Here is a 20,083-nt window from a genome sequence, read left to right on the forward strand (position 1 = left end):
CTTTTTAAGGATGGGTCTGGCCACCGTGCCGCGGAATGCTCCAAGCAGTTGGGCAATGACGTACCGTCTATCTCTTGAGTACTGAAGACTTGTGCTCCAGAACTTGCTGCACCACTAGCCAAGCACCACTAGCCAAGCTGTTCCAGTACAGCTACAACACTGGCATCTGCCCGGCTATGTGGAAAATTGCCCAGATATGTCCGGTGCACAAAAGGCAGGACAAATCCAACATGGCCAATTACCAAGTATCCGTCTACTCTCAATCATCAGTAAAGTAATGGAAGGGGTCATCAACAGTGCTATCAGGTTGGGTTCCAACAGGGCCACTCAGCTCCTGACCTCATTACAGCCTTGGTTCAAACATGAATGAAAGAGCTGAACTCCTGAGGTGAGGTGAGACTGACTACCCTTGACATCAAGGCAGCATTTTACAGAGTGTGGCATCAAGGAGCCCTAGCAAAACTGGAGTTAATGGGAACCAATGGGAAAGCTCCCTGCTAGTTGGAGTCATCTAGTACAAAGAAGATGGTTGTAGTTGTTGGAGGTCAGTCATCTCAGCTCCAGGACACCACTGCAGGAGTTCCTCAGGGTGGTGTCCTCGGCCCAACCATCTTCAGCTGCTTCATCAATAACCATCCTTCCATCATAAAGTCAGCAGTTGGGATGTTTGCTGCTGATTACACTATGTTCAGCACCATTCGTGACTCCTCAGATACTGAAGCAGTCCATGTCCAAATGCAGCAAGACCTGAAAAATGTCTAGGCTTGTGCTGACAAGTGGCAAATAACATTTGCGCCACACAAGTGCCTGGCAATGACCATCTCCAACAAGGGAGAATCCAATCATGGCCCCTTGATGTGCAATGGCATTACCATCACTGAATCCCCCACTATCAACATCTTGGGGGTTACCATTGACCAGAAACTGAACTGGACTAGCCATATAAATACTATGGCTACAAGAACAAGTCAGAGGCTAGGAATTGTGCGACGAGTAACTCGCCTCCTGACTCCCCAAAGCCTGTCCACCACCTACAAGGCACAAGTCAGGAGTGTGATGGAATACTCTCCACTTGCCTGGATGAGTGCTGCTCCCATAACATTCAAGAAGCTTGACACCGTCCAGGACAAAGCAGCCTGCTTGATTGGCACCACATCCACATTCACTCCCTCCACTACCGATACACAGTAGCAGCAGTGTGTACCATCTGCAAGTGCACTGCAGGAATTCACCAAGGCTCCTTAGAAAGCACCTACTAAGCTACCATCTACAAGGAGAAGAGCAGCAGGTGGAGGGGAGCTTTCAGGTGGTGGTGTTCCCTTCTAAGTCACTCACCATCCTGACTTGGCAGTATATCACCATTCCTTCACTGTCACTGGGTCGAATTCCTGGAACTCATTTCCTAACAGCACTGTGAATGTACCTATAACACATGCACTGCAGCAGTTCAAGAAGGCAGCTAGGGATGGGCAATAAATGCTGGCCAGGCCAGCGACGCCCACATCCCACAAATGAATAAAAAAGATGAAGATACTAATAGAAATATCAAGAGCGAGGAGTGATGGGCATAGCATGAATATTGATTGCCTTCACATACAATATTTCTCAGGGGGAGCTCAAATGTACTATTTGAAGGCAATCAATATTCATGCTATGGCCATCACCTTTCGCTCTTGATATTTCTATTAGTATCTTTTTTATTCATTTGTGGGATGTGGGCGTCGCTGGCCTGGCCAGCACTTATTGCCCATTCCTAATTGCTCTTGTACAGAGGGCATTTTTAAGAATTATTATGACCGATGCAGTTGGTAAAGCTGAGTTATTTAAAAATTCCAGAGGGAAACTTTACACAACTATCATAACCTATAATTTTAAGTATTATATTTGAGATGCGACTAAATTCAGGAATCAGACCACCAGTTCTCGAGGCTTTACATTAAACTAAATGAAACATTTTATTAATTTACACAGGTTAAAATAGATATATGCATGGCTACAAATTACTACTTTAATAATTTTTAACAAATTCCCAAACTAATCTCCATTAAGGCAGCAGCAACCTATAAACTTAGCCAAAACTACCAGGCAAAGCATTTTCACCTTACAAATTCAAAATGAGGTTCTTTCACTTGGATCCTGTGGAGCCAGTTGGAGGCTTGCAGCTGCCTTTTGATCTCACATTGCCTCTGCTCTGCACACCCGAAAACTACTGAAGTTATACCTTCCAGCCGCATTGGATGTTAATTCTCATTGTCTCAACAACCTCTGAACTAAATCTCTCTAACAATAAAACCTTTCTCATAGTACCAACTTTGTAATATAAACATATTGCTTGGTAGCTGCTAGAAAGGGATCAGTTTTCACCCCACTTCTTGTATACTCAATTCAAAAAATGCAAATGCACGCTATCTCTCTTACATAACAAAACTAGCACTCATCAAAGAACCCAGGCTAGCTGGCTTTTTCCAATTAAGACACACCCACAGACCAAACCTCTATTTTAAAAGAAAAATATTTTCCCAAAATATTATATGCATTTAATAGCTTCATGACAGAGTCAACCACATTGCTGTGGAGTAACATGTAGGCCAGATCTGGTAAGGATGGCAGATTTCCTTGCCTAAAGGACATTAGTAAACCAGTTGGGTTTTTACAACAATTGACAATGGTTTCGTGGTCATCATCATTAGATTTTTAATTCCAGATTTTTTTAATTGAATACAAATTCCACCATCTGCTGTGGTGGGATTCGAACCTGCATCCCCATTGCATTATCCTGGGTTTCTGGATTACTAGTCCAGTGACAATAGCACTACGCCACTAACCTCCCCTTTGTCACCCTTGACTTAGAACTGAGTTTCACTCACCAGCCTAGTCTTTCAGATTTAGACCCTCTTTGTCTCTATCCTGGATTCCTGTTCTGTTGAACTCGCTTCTTTATCTTCTGCTGGGAAATGCGCATTGACAGCATCTTATTCATGGCATTTCACAGTTCTAATCAGTTAGATAAGGGTCAGTAAGGGCCCTTACAAAATGCAATAGAGTGATTGGCAAATTTTTCACCCATAAGAAAGCTGGAAAGCTGGGAGGGCATTATGTGCGCTGCTCTTGCAATCCATTGTTAACCATAGAGTGGAAACAGTTGGAAGTCTGGGAGCAGCCTGCAGTTACCTTAAGAATTTTTCTTGATGCATTAAATAAGTGTTGTAAATGCAGATATTGGGCAACATGAATTGCTACGATTTATATTCACAAGTGGGTGATCATCTTATTAAGCTATGTTAAAACTAGAATTGTAGATTGGTTGCAGCACAGATGGGGGCCGACCAGCCCATGTTAGCTCTGTGCAAGAGAATTTCAGCTAGTCCTACTCGCCAACCCATTTCCCTGTAGCCCTGCAAATTTCTTTTCTCCAGATGCTTATCCAATTCCATTTTGAAAGCCATGATTGAATCTTCCTCCATCACACCCTCATCCCAGATGTTAACCACCCACTGTGTTTTTAATAAAAATGTTTTTCCTCATGTCATTGGCTCTTTTGTTGACCACCTTAAATCTGCTCTGGTTCTTGACCTTTTCTGCCAATTGGAACAGTTTCTCTGTATCTACAAGTCTAGACCCCTCCATTTTGAATACCTCCCCTCAAATCCCCCCTCAGCTTTTTCTTCTCTAAAAGAGAACAATCCCAGCTTCTCCAGTTTATCCATATTTCTGAAATCCTTCATCCCTGCAATGTGTTAGGAACTGGAATAGTTTTAAGTAAGTAATATGTGTATTTGTGTGTTAGGAATAAGGTATATCTTTAATTTGTATTTCTGTATGTGTGTTAAACTTGAGTTTTGGTTTCACTTTAAAAGATGCCTGCATTCTAATAAGGTTTTATAACCCTTGAAGGGAAGTTAAAACAAACACGAGGTCAGAAACTGCTGCTGCCTAGCAACAGGGGCCCAGAGAGAAGGACCCATAGAGACAAGAAAACAGAAAAGTTGTTTCAGTTCAGTTGAAAGGTGGTGCCAGCAGAAGCAGCATAGCAGAGGGACAGATAGCAAGTCCAAAACTAAAGTTGGAGCCAGGAGAAGCTGGACACAGCAGAGGGAACTGCAGAGAGAGCAGATTTCCCAAAAGAACCGAAGGGTCACAAAGCCAAGGAGCGAGACAAAAAGGAGGTGCCCAAGAAGACTTTCTAGTCAAAGGAAGGACAGGAGCTTGAAAAAGATCCTGTTCAGTGGAAGTGAAAGTAAGGAGTAGAGAGGAAGGCTACAAGCTTAAAGGGAGGAAGCTGCAGGACCAAGATTTAAAGCAAAATAGGCGTGCAGGAAGCCTGTAGATCCAAGGAGACAGCCGAAGGTCTGTAACTCTTTGCTATGGACATGTGAAGCAGTGGAGTTCTGTTGGCATGGCTGAGTATGTTGGAGAGAGTGTGTGGAAGGTGAAGCTTGAAAGCATGTGATGGTCCAGGGGAGAAGAATATCAGTAGGAGGGTTCGAAACCCTGGAGGTGAACACTTGTGGAAGGCACCCGAGAGAGAGTGTCGTTTGAGAGAAGATTCCAAAGCAAGGTCTTCGAGAGTGGAGATTGGAAACCCCCATGTAAGATGGAGTTCAGTGAGACCAGCTTGCTCATGGTGTGACAAACATCTGGGGGTTTGGTGTAGAGGGGGTTGATGAGAGATCCATAGCATCTGTTTGCAGTGGCATCTGTCACATGGTTTCAGAATGTTGTGTGCTTAACCACAGGTCGCCTATTGGTTTACATGGACTATGTAAACTAATCTGTGAAGATGAGATTATAAGATCACTTGTGTAACTTGTTATCCTTGTGTATGTCTGCAAAGGTATAGTTGTGGGTGGAGGGGTATTGTAATATAGCTCTTCCTTTCTTGTTTAATAAATGTTTTATGCTTTTGAAAAGTTCGTCAATAGACTCTGCAGGCTCTGGTGTCTCTGTTCAGTAGCCACTCTCCACTCTAAACAAAAAATAAAAGTTAGGATCTATCAAGCTGGATTCCATCCAGGATCTGGCTTGACCAGTCGTAACATCCACTGGGATCATAACAAACCATTCTAATAAATCTTTAATCCACGCTCTTTACACCTTTCCCAAAGTGAATTAAAAAGATACTGAACCAACGTTTTGTAAGGTTCTTCATTACCTCATTGTTTTTAACCCCTGTGCCTCCATTTATAAAGTCCAGAATGCCATATAACTTTTTAACCATTTTCTCACATGCTCCACCACCTTCCATGAGCTGTGCAAAAATACCCCCAGGTCCTCTGCCCTTTCATCTCCTTTTAGTTTATGTTGCCTCTCCTCATTGTTCCAAAATGTACACTTCACACTTCCCTGCATTAAATTTTATCTGGCACATACCTGCCCATTCCACCAGCCTTTCTACGTCCTTTTGAAGTCTATCACTATTCTCTGCTACAATTCATAATGCTTCAAAGTTTTGTCATTTTCAAATTTTGAAATTGTGCCCTAAGCTCCAAATCCAGGGCATTAATAAATGTAAAGAAAAGCAGTGGTCTGAGTCCTAATATTTGGGGAACCCCAATGTAAAATTTTCCTCCAGTTCAAAAAAACAGTGTACCTCGCCACTTTGCTTCCTGTCACTCAGCCAACTTCTTAACCATGCTGTCACTTTCCCTTTTATTCCATAGGCTTCAATTTTGATGGTAAGCCTATTATATTGCACTTTATCAAATGTCATTTAAAGTTCATATATACCCCAGTAACTGCATTTTCCTCATTAACCCTCTATTACCTCATCAAAAGCTTCAAGTTAGTAGAACACAATTTGTCTCTCAAATCTGTGCTAGCTTTCCGTAATTCACGTTTATTCAAGTGACTGTTTAACTTTTATGAACAATAGTCCGGGGCAAAGTTTCCCCCACCAAGATTAAACTGACTGGCCTGTAGTTGCTGCCTATATCCTTAAACCTTTTTCTGAATAAGGGTATAATATTGGCAATTATCCAGTCCACTGGCCACCCATGTATCTAAGGAGGTCCATGTTAGCTCTGTGCAAGAGCTCGAAGGAAAGTTGGAAGATTATGGCCAGTACCTTTGCAATTTCCACTCTTATTTGCTTCAGTATCTTCAGATGCTGCTTTTTTGGCCCTAATGACTTATCAACTTGAGTATCGCCAATCTCTTCTTTTTAGTCCTCTGAACTTTCCATGTTCAGCCTGACCCTCGCTTGTATTATCAACCTGACATTCTGTCATATGCTATCCTGTTTTATCCTTTTCTCCTGCTCTCTCTGCTCCTCCTCCCTCTTGCATTATTCAGGGAGCTCTGGTTTTGGTTACCCTACCTTTGCTCGTCATATGCTCGATGACCTACATGGGGAATGTTCTGGCTAAGCTGTGCGGTTGCATGGCTGTGCAGCAGCCTGGAAGATAATGAGCAGGCCTTGTTTTATGTTAAATACTGTATGAGAATGGCTGCAAAACATTTAATGGTACTGCATGTTGGGATAACAGCACAACAACAACATTTTAAAGGGAGCATTGGTGAGAAGCCAATAGGACTTGGTGCGAGTCAAGTTTCAGAGTAAAGCTTCTGGTAATATCTAAATGAGATGGCTTTAGAATTGCCACTGATAAGCTGGAGAAAATGCATCCACAACTTTTTAGGCAGTACATAAACATGGTGGAGATCATCCAAATGTTATGCCAGTGGGAAACATTAAATGGTTACTGTCCGTATGAAGATCAAAGACTGCGCAATTAAATTGAGGGATCAGATACAAAAAGGAAGTAGAAGAGAGAATGCTTGTGGACAGAAGAAAACAAGTTCCCATTTCTCTCAACCTTAATTCCACTGCAGTCAAATGAGATAGATGGTAAATTGAAATTTTCAGCTGTGGATAATCAGATAAAATATGGTAGTTACTTCAAAAGTTTTATTTAAATACATTTATAAATGTCTCTATTCTGGTCATGCATTTACGTTAAAGGCAGAACTAATTAGTTCAGGATCCTGATAATTAAAAGCATTGTCAATTTCTTGTACAAATTTGAGGCACTGGATTTAATGTTCCAGTCTCTAAGGGGGTAAATTTAACCCAACCATTGGGATCAGGTGCAGCACTGCTTTTACATCTCAAACAATTTACTCTTCACTGAAGTCAAAAGGTAACATTATTTGACAAGATGTAAAACCGGTGACCCACTCAGTTCTGAGTTTCCCGCATAGTGATAGGTGAAAATAATGCACTCAGGGTCAAGGCCAGCAAGAATTATTTGACGTGTTCTAAGGAAATCAAATATGTCCAGGTAGAATTGTAATTTTTTTTAAACATTGCTAGAAATTTCTTCTACCACAGAAATTCTCATTAATGGAACCTTAGTTTCAATATCACACTCTCTTTTATTAAAGGGACTTAAACCCTCGTGGTAAGGCCATCCATTCACTAAATTATGATGCTGCTTTAACTTTTTTACATTCAGAAATTATTTTGCCTTTCTGGGATTAAAAGCAGTTCTGCTGTGGTTTTAGTGTCCTCACTCTCTCTTGTGTGCCTCTCCCTGGAGAAATCAAGTTTCTGTGAAAATAATTGGGTATAGGTTCCTAAAAAGTAAAAGTTATGTGTAACATATTTGCGTATAGCAGTGATTCCAACCACTCCTAAACAACACTGACAGATATGTTGTTTTTCTCTGTTCCAGGTTTCTCACTCTTTAACTTTAATTCAGAATGCCATTAGTGAAAAGGAACATAGAGCCCAGATATTTGTGCCATACAGTACTGCCAGGAAGTATCCGGAATGAACTGGAATGCGTGACAAACATTTCTTTAGCAAATGTAATCCGACAGCTGAGCAGCCTTAGTAAGTAACTGGAATTGCACTTTGAAAGTATTTTTCCATAAGATTTGACACTGCAACAATAAATCAGATGCTTAAACTAACACATTCTATCACAACATTTGCACCATAATATGGAAACAAATTAATAGAAACATTAAGCACATGGTGTAGATAATATAGAAATTAGCTGTGTGGTTTATTGAATAACTTGCAAAATTCTTTAACATATCTTTTAAAAGAGCAGTTCCATGTTTTTAATTTTTTTATCCTTTTGGATACTGCCATGTTTCTTTTAAAATATGTCAAAATAATTACATAATTTCCATCTTTGAGTTTATAGCTGCAGTTGAAAAAAATTATGCATGACTTTACCTTAAAATACAATGATGTATGTGACACCTGTTAAATGGCTGATGCACTAACAAAAGGTTAATGCACACTTGCTTACAAAAAGATGCCTACCAGCTATCAATCCAGGTAAGTGGGTTCAGACTAACCTCAGTGGCAAATTATTCACTTTACTTTTGGGCCAATACCTCTTTACAGTCCTCCACTGACACAAATTTTATATGATTTATTCTTAGCAGATTGACTTCAGCTGGTGATCTATCTATAATTTCCTCCCCCTCACCCCCTTCTTGATGTAACTAATTACACGGCAAAGGCACAGGATTCTCTGCATTAATTTAGTCAGATCCTATTAAATGATTGTGATTTGACCTTTGCAAAAATCTGCTAGCGCTGTGCTTGTTTCGGTGCTTTCAATTGCCTGAACCATGTGATTCGCAAGTTTCTGTTAAGTGAAGATTTTATACTCTCATTTGATATATTTACAATCCAGTTATTTAATACTTTCTTCTAACCTATTGTGTAACTTTTTAATTTTTGTTCACCAGGGTTTTGCCCTCTGTATGCAGTTGACTGAACATGCCCCACTTGAAACTGACTTGTGATTTTCTAAATACAATCTAGGTGGATTTTTTTTTTGCATTTAAAAAACAGTTGTATACTTTTGTGTCGACATTTTTCCTCCCCACTCCCCTTTCTCATTTTCTTTCTTCACTTGAATTTTTACTCCTTTCAGCTCAATATAGCTCTTGTGGAGATTGGAACAATTTTGCCGCCAGTGATGCTCTTGGTTGGCTGCTCAGAAGTGTATGAGAACAAACCAATAGAGACTTTAGGGCTCGCCTGTAAAATGGAGAGGGTAGGCAATTAAAATGACTGGTGCAACTTAAGCCACACCAATCTTGGTGCGTTCCCTGGTGTTGCAGTCTTAACCTGCTCTTTTGAGAGGCATGACGGACACTCACTGGAAGCCAGTAGGGTTTTTTTTTATTCAAATATGTTGATTGAGCATCCGTGATAAAATCTCATGGACTTCACACTTAGGAAGTTTTCCAATTGCCTTGAATTTATGCTCACTAATTAAATTTCCTCCGGTTGTGAATTAATATAGGCCCTTTACATCTGTTTCTTCCCACTGATTCCCTCAATACATCCTTGCTCAGTTCCACCATGAAGAACAACTGCAGCCCTGGTGCTTTGGTACAGCTAAGTTTGGCAGAATAAAGCAATCTTTTATTCATCCTACTACTCAGCAACATCACCTATTTAATTGAGTGAATACACTGAATCATGAAGAGAAATACAAGGCTGCATTCAACAGTGCTTCATTATGCTGTAGACATATATTGCATTGTGCCTGTTGAGCATTTAAAGGTGTTAATTTCAGAGCTTATTGGTAAAATGGTAAAATTTTAGGTGCTTCATACTGAAATGGACTATTGCAACAAAGATAAGTTGACTAAATAGTAGAAAACAGAATAGTGAATAATGTTTTAAATGGAGGGGTGTTAACAGTGGGGTCCAACACTTATGAAAAGAATTGTAAGCAACTTCATAAGGACATAGGTTAGTGGATTGCAGAGGTAGAGAAAATTTTTAAGTGGATAAATGATAAACATTTTTGAAGTAAGAATAAGAAACATATTCTCAATGATAAAATGTTAAAAGGAAAAAAGAGCAAATCAGCTTTGGGGTTCAGATACATCTTTGAAATGTTGAAGGACAATTCATAAAGTTGTACAGAAAAAAAAACAATTGGATCCAAGGTGCATAGCATAAGAAAGTGAAGAGGCAATGTAATATGAATCATTACTGAGTCCACAGTTAGGATGATGTGTCCAATTTGGGTGCCCTACTTTAGAAACATTAAGACCATGGGGAGGGAGCTGAAGCGATCTACTAATATGAGGAATATTCATCTGTAAGAAACTAGTAAAACTGGCTATTTCAAATGGAACTGAGAAGGCCAGCAGAAGATCTATTAGAAGTGCTCAAAATTGAGAAGTTTTGGTGAGATAAATAGAGGAAAATCTCCCATTGGTTAATGAGTCAGTAATTAGGGGGCGTAAATTCAAGATCATTAATAAGATTTTTCTTGAGTTGCTGGAATATTCTATCAGACAGTGGTAGAAGCAGAATCCACAATAACTTTTAAATAAGTATTTTAAAAGAAAAATTTAAAAGGGTATGGGGTAGAAAATCACAGAAATCGAACTAAGTGGACAGCTCACAGCTGCAATGTTCTTTGAAACTTTAAATTCTGAGTAAAAGATTTTTCGTTAACTAATTTCCGCTTAAGTTCTGTAGCTGATAACACAAATAGGAGTTTTTAGGGCTGGTGGATTGAAGTCTAAGCTCAATTGTTTCCCCCAGTTTTATCATTGATACAATCTTGGTACCCTTTTCCAAACTTGAATCTGTGCTAAGATTTTTTCCAAACTCCTCTTTAGGTAAATATGCAGAAGATATATTTGGGGAACTCTTCAATGAAGCTCATAGTTTCTCCTTCAGGGTTAACTCTCTACAGGAACGTGTTGACCGTCTTTCTGTTAGTGTGACACAACTGGATCCAAAAGAGGAAGAACGTAAGTTTTTTTTAAATATAAAAAATTTGAACTGTCTGAGAAAACTGCATTAGTGTTAATGAACTTCATGCACAAGCTATGGATAAAGGTGCATTTAGTAAGTTGTCTTTAGGCCCTTTTTGAAATTGCTGCTCCTCTTTCATGGAGTAGCAAAAAGCAAATCAAATATCATTATCTAAGTCAGATATCCAAGCCAAAGCTTCCAGTTTAATAGTGTGATTATCTTAGGGCAACATTTGATGATGTGCTCCAAGGTCTGATTAGGAGCTCCATAGTCATGTGACAGGGATGCTTTAATCTTTCATTTATGGAGAATCTGCTGTGACTGGCTGTGAGGCAGTTGATGGTTGTCCAGTGTTTGCAAGGAATGTTTGATGATTGTCTTGTGGGCTCCTCCATAAGGAATCCATTTGGTACGTTCACAATACTTCCAAGCATTACACCATCCATCATCAAGGCTGAGGGAATCGCTGAAGGGCTTTGGTGACTGTCCAAAATGGTTGTCTAGTCAGGTTGTTTCAGGTTGATCGTTGGTCTGGATCAGCATGTCTTAGCGAATGCACTGGTTGTATTCTCTGGAGATTTCATATTCCCAGTATAGGCATGGTGATGCAATGTTCGCAAGTATAGCCAGCCAGGATGGTGGTGGTGTTAAAAGTGCACTGGTGATAATTTTCAGAGTAGAATTCAGCTGGACATCAAATTTGACATGGATTTGAAAGCCATGCAGTGCAATATGCTGCTATGGTGTACACTATAGAGTGAAATTACTATTCTGCATGTATGGTCATCTCATCCAAGCCCAGTTGCGTTTGTTTGGCTCTCAAAATCCAAATTGTATTTTCACAACCTGAAATTTATAATTTAGTTTAATCATTGCCCCTTTCTTTCTGGAGTTTGTGTGACCCTGTTAAGACTACTTCCATTTCGAAGATCATAGCGTTTACTTACCAAATTGTTGAATACTTTCTATAGACCATTTTTACTTTTGAGAAAAACCAAGTGCATCATGTGAAATTAAGTACGTCAGTGGTTTATGCAGCCATCTTTGCAATGTAGTACAATGTGCTTTCTACAAACCTTCTGCTACACATACAAAAAGTCTCAGATCACCACAGTGAGCATTCTGGGTTAATCCAATTACTCATTCCCAGTACAGTATCATGTCATTTAGCATGGGTCAAATCTTCTGACATTTTGTACAGGATGACTAATGATCATGGTTGTGACTCCTTCAGTTATTGAGACTGACCTAGCAGATGCAATTTCATTCCAGTGTTTTTTACTAGCATAGTTATTTGAAGTATACTTTATGCAATATTGAGGTTTCTACTCCACCCCAGTCAAAAATCCTGAGCTATTCAAACATGGTTTAACAAAATGCCTGAGCATTCTAAAGTCATCCAGAAAAGTACCAAAAGTCAGTTTGCTTAAATCAGTCTTCCAGTTGAAATACTCTTGTGTTTCTACATAAAATAGTAGATCTTTTGCTATGCTTTCATTGTAGTTACTGCAACCAACATTACTGAAACATCAAAGCAATAGCAACTTAATTAAAAAGGCTCGGTTTCTTTTCTTGAAGCTGGTCAGGGCCTAGTATTGATAAAATGTAGTAATTGGGTAATTTTCTGTTTAAGTTGGGGCTAAAAGGACCTACTCCTATGTGCTATAAAATGTGCATAACTGTTTAGTTCATGTATTCTTTCTAGTATTTTTGTTACTTTGATTATTTTAAGCTAGTATTTTACTTTTAATAAATTTGTCCATTGCTTAACTTGATTAATGCATCTTCAGATCATTATGAACTCCTATTACCCATTATTTTGGAAGCCACCTGGGCAATAGGAGTGCATTCCTACAAATCAGATTGGAACTTATGCATTAAGCGTTGCAGAGTATCCTCAGGAGGATTTTGAGAGTTGAGTTAGATTTGCTCTAGAAGAAACTACAGCCTGTGTATGCCTATTGTTAGAAATGGAAAATGCTAGAAATGGAGAATGCTTGACAAGATGTCAGATCTTATTTAAATGGCACCCATAACCTGAGTCATAATCAGTGCCAGGAGTGGGGAATATTATTCTATTCCATTCTTTCTTATTCAGTGTTCTATTTAAACTACATGCTGTTTACTTTGGTAACTAATTTAAGTTGGCTGTTATTTAGGAACTAAACTGATGCACAGGTTGTGAAGTGGTTCTGGCAATATTACAAAAAATTTTAAATGTTTTACAGTTGTGTGTGTAATTCTGGAACTGTTTTAACATTTAAGAGAATGTCAGTGGCTATTAAAAGGTTATAGAGAGCAACGTTACACTGTTTTTGTGAACATAAGATGCAATTAATCTAAAATGTATAGAAGGCACTCATGCAGAAGTTTTAAACTGCTTACACATTTGTTTTCTTTTTCAGTCTCACTTCAAGATATAACTATGAGGAAAGCCTTTCGAAGCTCCACAGTTCAGGATCAGCAACTGTTTGACCGCAAATCATTGCCCATTCCATTGCTGGAAACATATAGCACGTGTGAGAAACCCCCACCTCTTAACATCCTTTCTGCATACAGGTTAGGAAACTTTAGGATGTTTGAAAAATTGGTTTTTACAATATTAATGTCATCAGTTTTTGGAAAAAGCTAAATTTTTTCCACAATGAGTTATGAATAAGCAGGATCTCAAACTTCAAATACAAAAACACAAGAAAAAGGAGCAGGAATAGACGAAAAACAAAAATACCTGGAAAAACCCAGCAGGTCTGACAGCATCTGCGGAGAGGAATACAGTTGACGTTTCAAGTCCCTTCAACAGGAATAGACTATATGGCCTGTCGAGCCTGCTCCACCATTCAGTACAATCATTGGTGATCTTGGGCTTCAACTCCACTTTCCTGCCTGCTTCTCATATCCCTTGATTCCCTCAGACCTAGAATCTGTCTATCCCAGCTTTAAATGATGGAACATCCACAACTCTCTGGGGTAGAAAATTCCAAAGATTCATGGCCATTTGAATGAAGTAATTTCTCCTCATCTCAGTCCCAAATAGTTAGTCCCTTATCCTGGGATTGTGCCTCAATGCTTTAGATTCCCCGACCAACAGAAACGATCCCTCAGCATCTAGCTTATCAATCCCATTCAGAATCTTGTTTGTTTCAATGAAATCACCTATCAATCTTCTAAATTCCAGAGAATATAGATTCAATTTACTCAACCTCTCATCATTGAACAACTGCCTAATCCCAGAGACTAATTTAGTAAACCTTTGCTGTACCACCTCCAATGCAAATATATCTTTAAATACGGAGACAAAAACTGCACACAGTATTCCAGATGCGGTCTCGTCAAAGCCCTGTACAATTGTAGCAAGACTTTATTTCTGTACTCAAATCTCCTTGCAATAAAGGCCAACAAGCTATTTGCCTTCCTAATTGCTTGATGTACCTGCATGCTAACTTTGTGTTCCTTGTATGAGCACACCCAAGTCTATTTGAACATTGATATTTACAAGTTTTTACACCTTATTACAAAGAAACCTGCTTTTCTATTCTTACAGCAGAAGTGAAAAACTTTACACTTGCCCACATTATGTTCTATCTGCCATCTCATTGCCCACTCACTTCACCTGTCTATATCTTTCTGCAGCCTCTCTCCTCTCGCAGCTTACCTTTCCACCTGGCTTTGGATCATCAGCAAACTTAGATACATTATTCTCTGTCTCTTCATCTAAGTCATTAATATCGATTGTAAATAGCTGAGGCCGTAGCACTAATCCTTGCAGCACCCTGCTAGTCAGCCTGCCTACTTGAAAATGTCCTGTTTATACCCACTACCTACTTTCTCTCTATTAACCAATCCTCTATCCATGCTAATATATTACTCCCAACTCTGAACTTGTATCTTGCCTTTAACCTTTTGTGTGACATTTATTGGATGTCTTTTGGAAATCCAGATTACTAAATCTACATGTACCCCTTTATCTAACCTGCCAGTTACATCCTCAAAAACTCTAAATTTGTCAAACAGGTTTTTCTTTTTGTTAAACCATGTTGACTTGTTCTAATCATACTGTACTTTTCTATGTGTTTTATTAAGTCTTCCTTAATAATTGATTCTAGTATTTTCCCAATGATTGATGTTCGGCTAACTGGCCAATAATTCCTTTTTTTTGTTTTCTCTTCCTCCTTTCTTGAAAAGCGGTGTTACATTTGCCAACTTCCATTCTGATAAGACTATTCCTGAATCTAAGGAATTTTGGAAAATCTTTGCAAATGCATCCACTATCTCTGCAGTTATCTCTTTTGGAACCTGGGGGTGTAAGTAATCAGGTCCCCAGGATTTGTTGGATTTTAGTCCCTTAATTTTCTCTAATACTTTTCCTTTGTTGATATTAATTATCTTTAATTTTCTCACTTTTTAACCCCATTGTTACCCTCTATTTCTGGTATGCAATTTGGGTCTTCTACTCTGAAGACAAACACAAAATATTTGTTCACTGCCTCTACCATGATAATTTCTCCTGTCTCTGCTTCTAAGGGACTGACGTTTGCTTTAGCTACTCTCTTACTTTTTGTATACATAAAAAAAAACTCTTGCAATCTGTTTTTATATTTCTGGCTAGTTTACTCTCATTCCATTTATTTCCTTTTTATTAACTTTTTGGTGGCCCTTTGCTGGTTTCTAAAACACACCAATCTTCACTCTTGCTAATGTTCTTTGCAACATTATTAGCCTCTTCTTTTAATCTAATAGTATCTTTAACTTGCTGATTGAGCCTGGGGATGGGTTGGTCTTGCTGAACATTTGTTTTTCAATGGAGTGTACTTTGGCTGAACATTTGAATTGTTTCTTTAAATGTTTATCACTATGCATTTACCACCAAACCTTTTAGCCTACTTACCCAATTAATCTTAGCCAGTTCTCCCTCATACCTATGAACTGAAGTTTAAGATTTTTCTTTGTGGCTGGAGCATGTCACTTTCAGACTTAACATGGAATTCAATGGTATTATGATCATTTTTTCCCATGGATCTGTTAAACCTTATTAATTGAGCCTGTGTCAATACACAATACTAGATGTAAAATAGCTTTTCTGCCTGGTTAGTTCCACAAAGTATTACTCCAAGGAACTGTCATGAAAACATTCTACAAAATCTTCTACTCTGATTCTAGACCACTGTAATCTTCGTATAGATTGGGACAATCAAATTGGCAAAAGTCCCCCACAATTATTACATTGCCTTTGTTACAAGCTCCAATAATTTCTTGCTTAATGCTCTGTCCAATGGTATAACTATTGTTATGGGACCTGTAAATGACTCCCACCAGCATTTTATGACTCTTTCCATTCCTAATTTCTACCCATACTGATTCAACTTAATGATCTTCTGAGGCCAGATCCTTTCTCACTAATGTCATTATGTCATCCTTATATCGTTACCTTCCTCGCTTGCCATTCTGTCTTTCTTTCCAAAATATTCTGTACCCTGCAATATTTATCTCCCAATCTTGCTCACCTTGCAACCCTGCCTCTTTAATGCCAATTAAATCTGAATCACTTACCTCTATTTGTGCCACTATTTCATCTATTTTATTGCATATGCATTGTGCATTCAGATAAGGAGCCTTTAATTTCATTTTTTTACTTCTTTTCTCTGCAATGAACTTATTCACTGAAGCACAATTTGTTAAACTCTATCCCACTTGGCTTGTCTTTACCCCTACTGCTACACTGTTCCATTGCCTTGACCTTTTTTTATTCATTCGTGGGATGTGGGCTTCGCTGGCTGGGCCAGCATTTATTGCCCATCCCTAGCTGCCCTTGAGAAGATGATGGTGAGCTGCCTTCTTGAACCACTGCAGTCCATGTGGTGTAGGTGCATCCACGGTGCTGTCAGGAAAGGAGTTCTAGGATTTTGACGCAGTGACAGTGAAGGAATGGATTTGGATTTCTAAGTCTTCCACCACCTGAACCGCCTTCCCTGCCACTGTTATTTTAAAGCTAATAAAAGAAGTTCAGGTGAGCAGACTTATGATTAGCCAGCTACAGTACATTGCATGGACTGGAAAGAGAGAAAACTGTTTTCTCTTTTAAAGATTTTCAGTTGCTTTCTGAAAACATTTTTCACAGATTGATCAAAATACTGAAGAATAGCAGAGAAAAAATAGAATGAATTGTTTTTCAAAACGGCAAACTAATTGACAGTACTTACTGCTGTTTGCCTGCTTTTTGAATGAAGTCATTGATCTGACGCAGCAGTAAGGGACAGCGTTAAAGTAGTCTGACATTTAAGCCATTTTTCTCATTCGTTTATCTACACTGAACTTCGTATTGGCAATTCATCCCACTGAGGAAAAAATCACTGAGCAAGTGTGAAATCCAGGGGTTCTATTATACTCATGTGAGAATCTTATTTCCTCCAGTTCCACACTGCACAAAAGCGCTACCACAAGACCAGCCTCTGTTCTTTTTCTTCTATTATTTGACAGCAGGGCTGCAGTGTTGATCTCCCACTGACATCTTGCTTCAGTTAGCACCTAGCTTTTAAGTCAGAAGGTTCAAAATCTAATTCACAGTTTAGTTGAGTGCTAACACTCCTGTATAGTACTAAGGGGTGCTACATTGTCTGATGTGCTGGCCTTTTGATTAAATGGGTTTCTTTTGCTTTAATTCACTATTCAAAGAGGAACAGTGTGTTGTTTCAGTACCACAAAAATTACACAGCTGAGACGTGAAATAATTTACTATTTCTTTCCTTTCACCCAATACAGGTACTTTCAAAGATATGTTTTGAGCAAATTAAGTTTTCAGATAGTTCCTTCTGTGGGATATTCATCCTGGAGGATTGATTTTACTCCCTCAGATCAGTGTGGCTAAAAAAATAAACCGTTGAAAACACAGGTTGTGGGCACAGGCACCCATTCCCTCATGGTGCTGCTATTGAGCACATCTCTTGATTTTTTTGATATCCTAACACAATCAGCTTTTAGTATATACTTGTCTAGAATTTCAGAATTCTACTGCAACCGCTCATAGATTATTGTATGGTGTTCCTTTCCCACACCCTTTTTGAAGTTTATTGAAGATTCAGTTTGAAAGATATAAAATATAATTTCTAATGGGCAATAAGGCCCCTGTGTTATAAATACTTCACATTTTATGAAGCATGCAAAGTCTCTCGGAATGTGTTCTCCTGTATTTCCTAAAAGATTCTAAGAAATGGGTTGCTTGGAGCAAGAGGGATATAGAATAGTTGATTGTTGAATAAAGTTTATCCTCAACTATATGGCTTGAATTTAATCTTTTGACAGCATAATTTGAATCCCTGTGTGGGATAGTGTATTTTCACTAGTAGATAAAATTTATACAGACTATAATAATTAAAATTAAAATAATGTTTAAAATACTTTTGCTAATTAGGTGAGAGATCATGCTCTGTTGACCTGTTTGCTTGTGATCTCTAGTCCGCAGGATCTTCAGCCGAACTTAAGACTGATTCTTTGGGAATAAATTGAGAATACTTACACAGAAATAAATAGAAGTTACAATGTAGAAACGAGACATTCAGTCCAACTCTCCACAGGAGCAAATATCTGATTATGTTGACACATTCTGATCTCATCCCTTTATCTCCCTTTTCTTCATCCACCTATCAAATTTGAATCGTGACTTAGTTTTTGCCCCAAACATTAGCCTTCTAAGTGAATTACAAAAATTCATAAAGCTCTGGAGAAGGGTTTCTTCTGTTAAATTTATTCATGTCTATGGATCCTATTTCTGGACCTCTCAACTACTCTTTCCCATGATTATCTCATGATTTTAAGCACATAATGATTCATAACCTGCAATGTTCTACTGAAAAATGCTTTTTCAAGTCTCTATTCATATTTGTATTCCCTAAAGCCAGACAGCTTTCTAGTGAATTTACATTGGTCATTCTTGAAAGCCTCAACACCTTCCTATACTGTTAAAATCAACTGGCCTTCCTAATTTATCACCTGCAAATGTCAACAATACTCCCTTAGCCAATATCTAAATGATTGATCAATATGGTAAATAGAACTGAACCTCATGGCTTCCACCACCAACCAACCATTCTGGAAAAACTTCCTTTAACTCCTGCTCTCCTTTATCTCCCTTCTAACCATTTTTAATTGTTTGCTACCCTTCCCTTAACTTCATACCCCTTTTTTTCTTTTTATTCATTCACAAGATGTGGGCATCTCTGGCAGGACCAGCCATTACTGCTTATCACTAATTCCCCTTAAGAATGTAGTAGTGAGCTGCTGCCTTGAATGCAACCAAGTGGCTTGCTTGGCCAATTCAGAGGGCTGTTAAGAGCCATGTTGCTGTTGGCCTGGAGTTACGTATTAGCTAGACTGGGTAAGGGTGGCAGATTCCTTCCCTAAAGGACATTTTACAAAAGAACATTGAACATGATGTTTTTGACAGTAATTTGGTATTTTCATGGTCGCCATAATGGATACTAGCTTTTATTCCATATAACTGAATTTAAAATTCCCAGCTGTTGTAATGGGATTTGAATTTATATTTACAGATCATTAGTCTGGTAACATAACTACTATGTTACAGTACCTTTAACTTCTCTAGTAATCTCCCATCTGGTGCCTTGTCAAAGGCTTTGCTAAGGTCCCTGTATGCTTCAGCCACTGCATTTTCCCCTTTAGTCATCTCTTCTCAAATAATTCCATGAGGCTTGTCAAATATGATCATCCCTTTTGAAATTGGTACTGTCAGCTTCTAGCTATTTTTGTCTCTTTTGATGTGTAGCTATTTCATCCTTAATTAAAGATACTAAAATTTTGCAGATATTAAACTAACGGGTAATTATACAAATTGATTCTATATGTTTTTTTTTAAAAAAAGGTACTGCTTTGATCATTTTCCAGTCCTCTGGCACAGATTCCCATGCTGCCTCCTTAATTTAAATGTCACACCTTTTCACTATTTTTAATTTTAATAATTTTATTTTTCAAACATTAGTAGCCTCCCACCTATCCTAGAACTGGCGCCATTGAACTACAAAGTGAAATCAAGCTTTCTGACATCACACCTGAAGCATGTATTCATTTCCCTAATCTTTCTGTACTTCCCTGTGAGTGGGGAAGGAATCATGAGCATGCCACCTATAAAGTCCTGTGTCTAATCTTGTTTCCAAATTTTCTCTTCCTTTTTAAAGTTGTAGAGGATTAGAAACAAATATTTTTGATTAGTTATTGAATTTATTGAAACTGAATGTGTGTGAATTAGAAATTTGATGCTAATGACCTGTTTTTTTTTAATCTTATTCCCCAACTGAAACCAATGCCAATGATAGATTGGTAGAT

At 38.5% G+C, this 20,083-nt stretch overlaps 1 protein-coding gene across 3 annotated transcripts in view; it reads left to right on the top strand.

The window, feature by feature from the left end:
- wasf1 (WASP family member 1) overlaps nt 1-20,083 on the top strand; it is a 141,458-nt gene that overhangs the window by 76,294 nt on the left and 45,081 nt on the right. For all 3 annotated transcript variants that reach the window (XM_041188939.1, XM_041188940.1, XM_041188941.1), the window contains 3 exons: nt 7,674-7,834; nt 10,612-10,746; nt 13,156-13,309. In XM_041188939.1, the coding sequence (XP_041044873.1) occupies nt 7,702-7,834; nt 10,612-10,746; nt 13,156-13,309 (422 nt within the window). In that variant the 5' untranslated portion in view covers nt 7,674-7,701. The remainder of the gene's footprint in view (nt 1-7,673; nt 7,835-10,611; nt 10,747-13,155; nt 13,310-20,083) is intronic.

Source organism: Carcharodon carcharias, chromosome 5 (assembly GCF_017639515.1).
Source record: "Carcharodon carcharias isolate sCarCar2 chromosome 5, sCarCar2.pri, whole genome shotgun sequence".
Lineage (NCBI taxonomy): Eukaryota > Metazoa > Chordata > Chondrichthyes > Lamniformes > Lamnidae > Carcharodon > Carcharodon carcharias.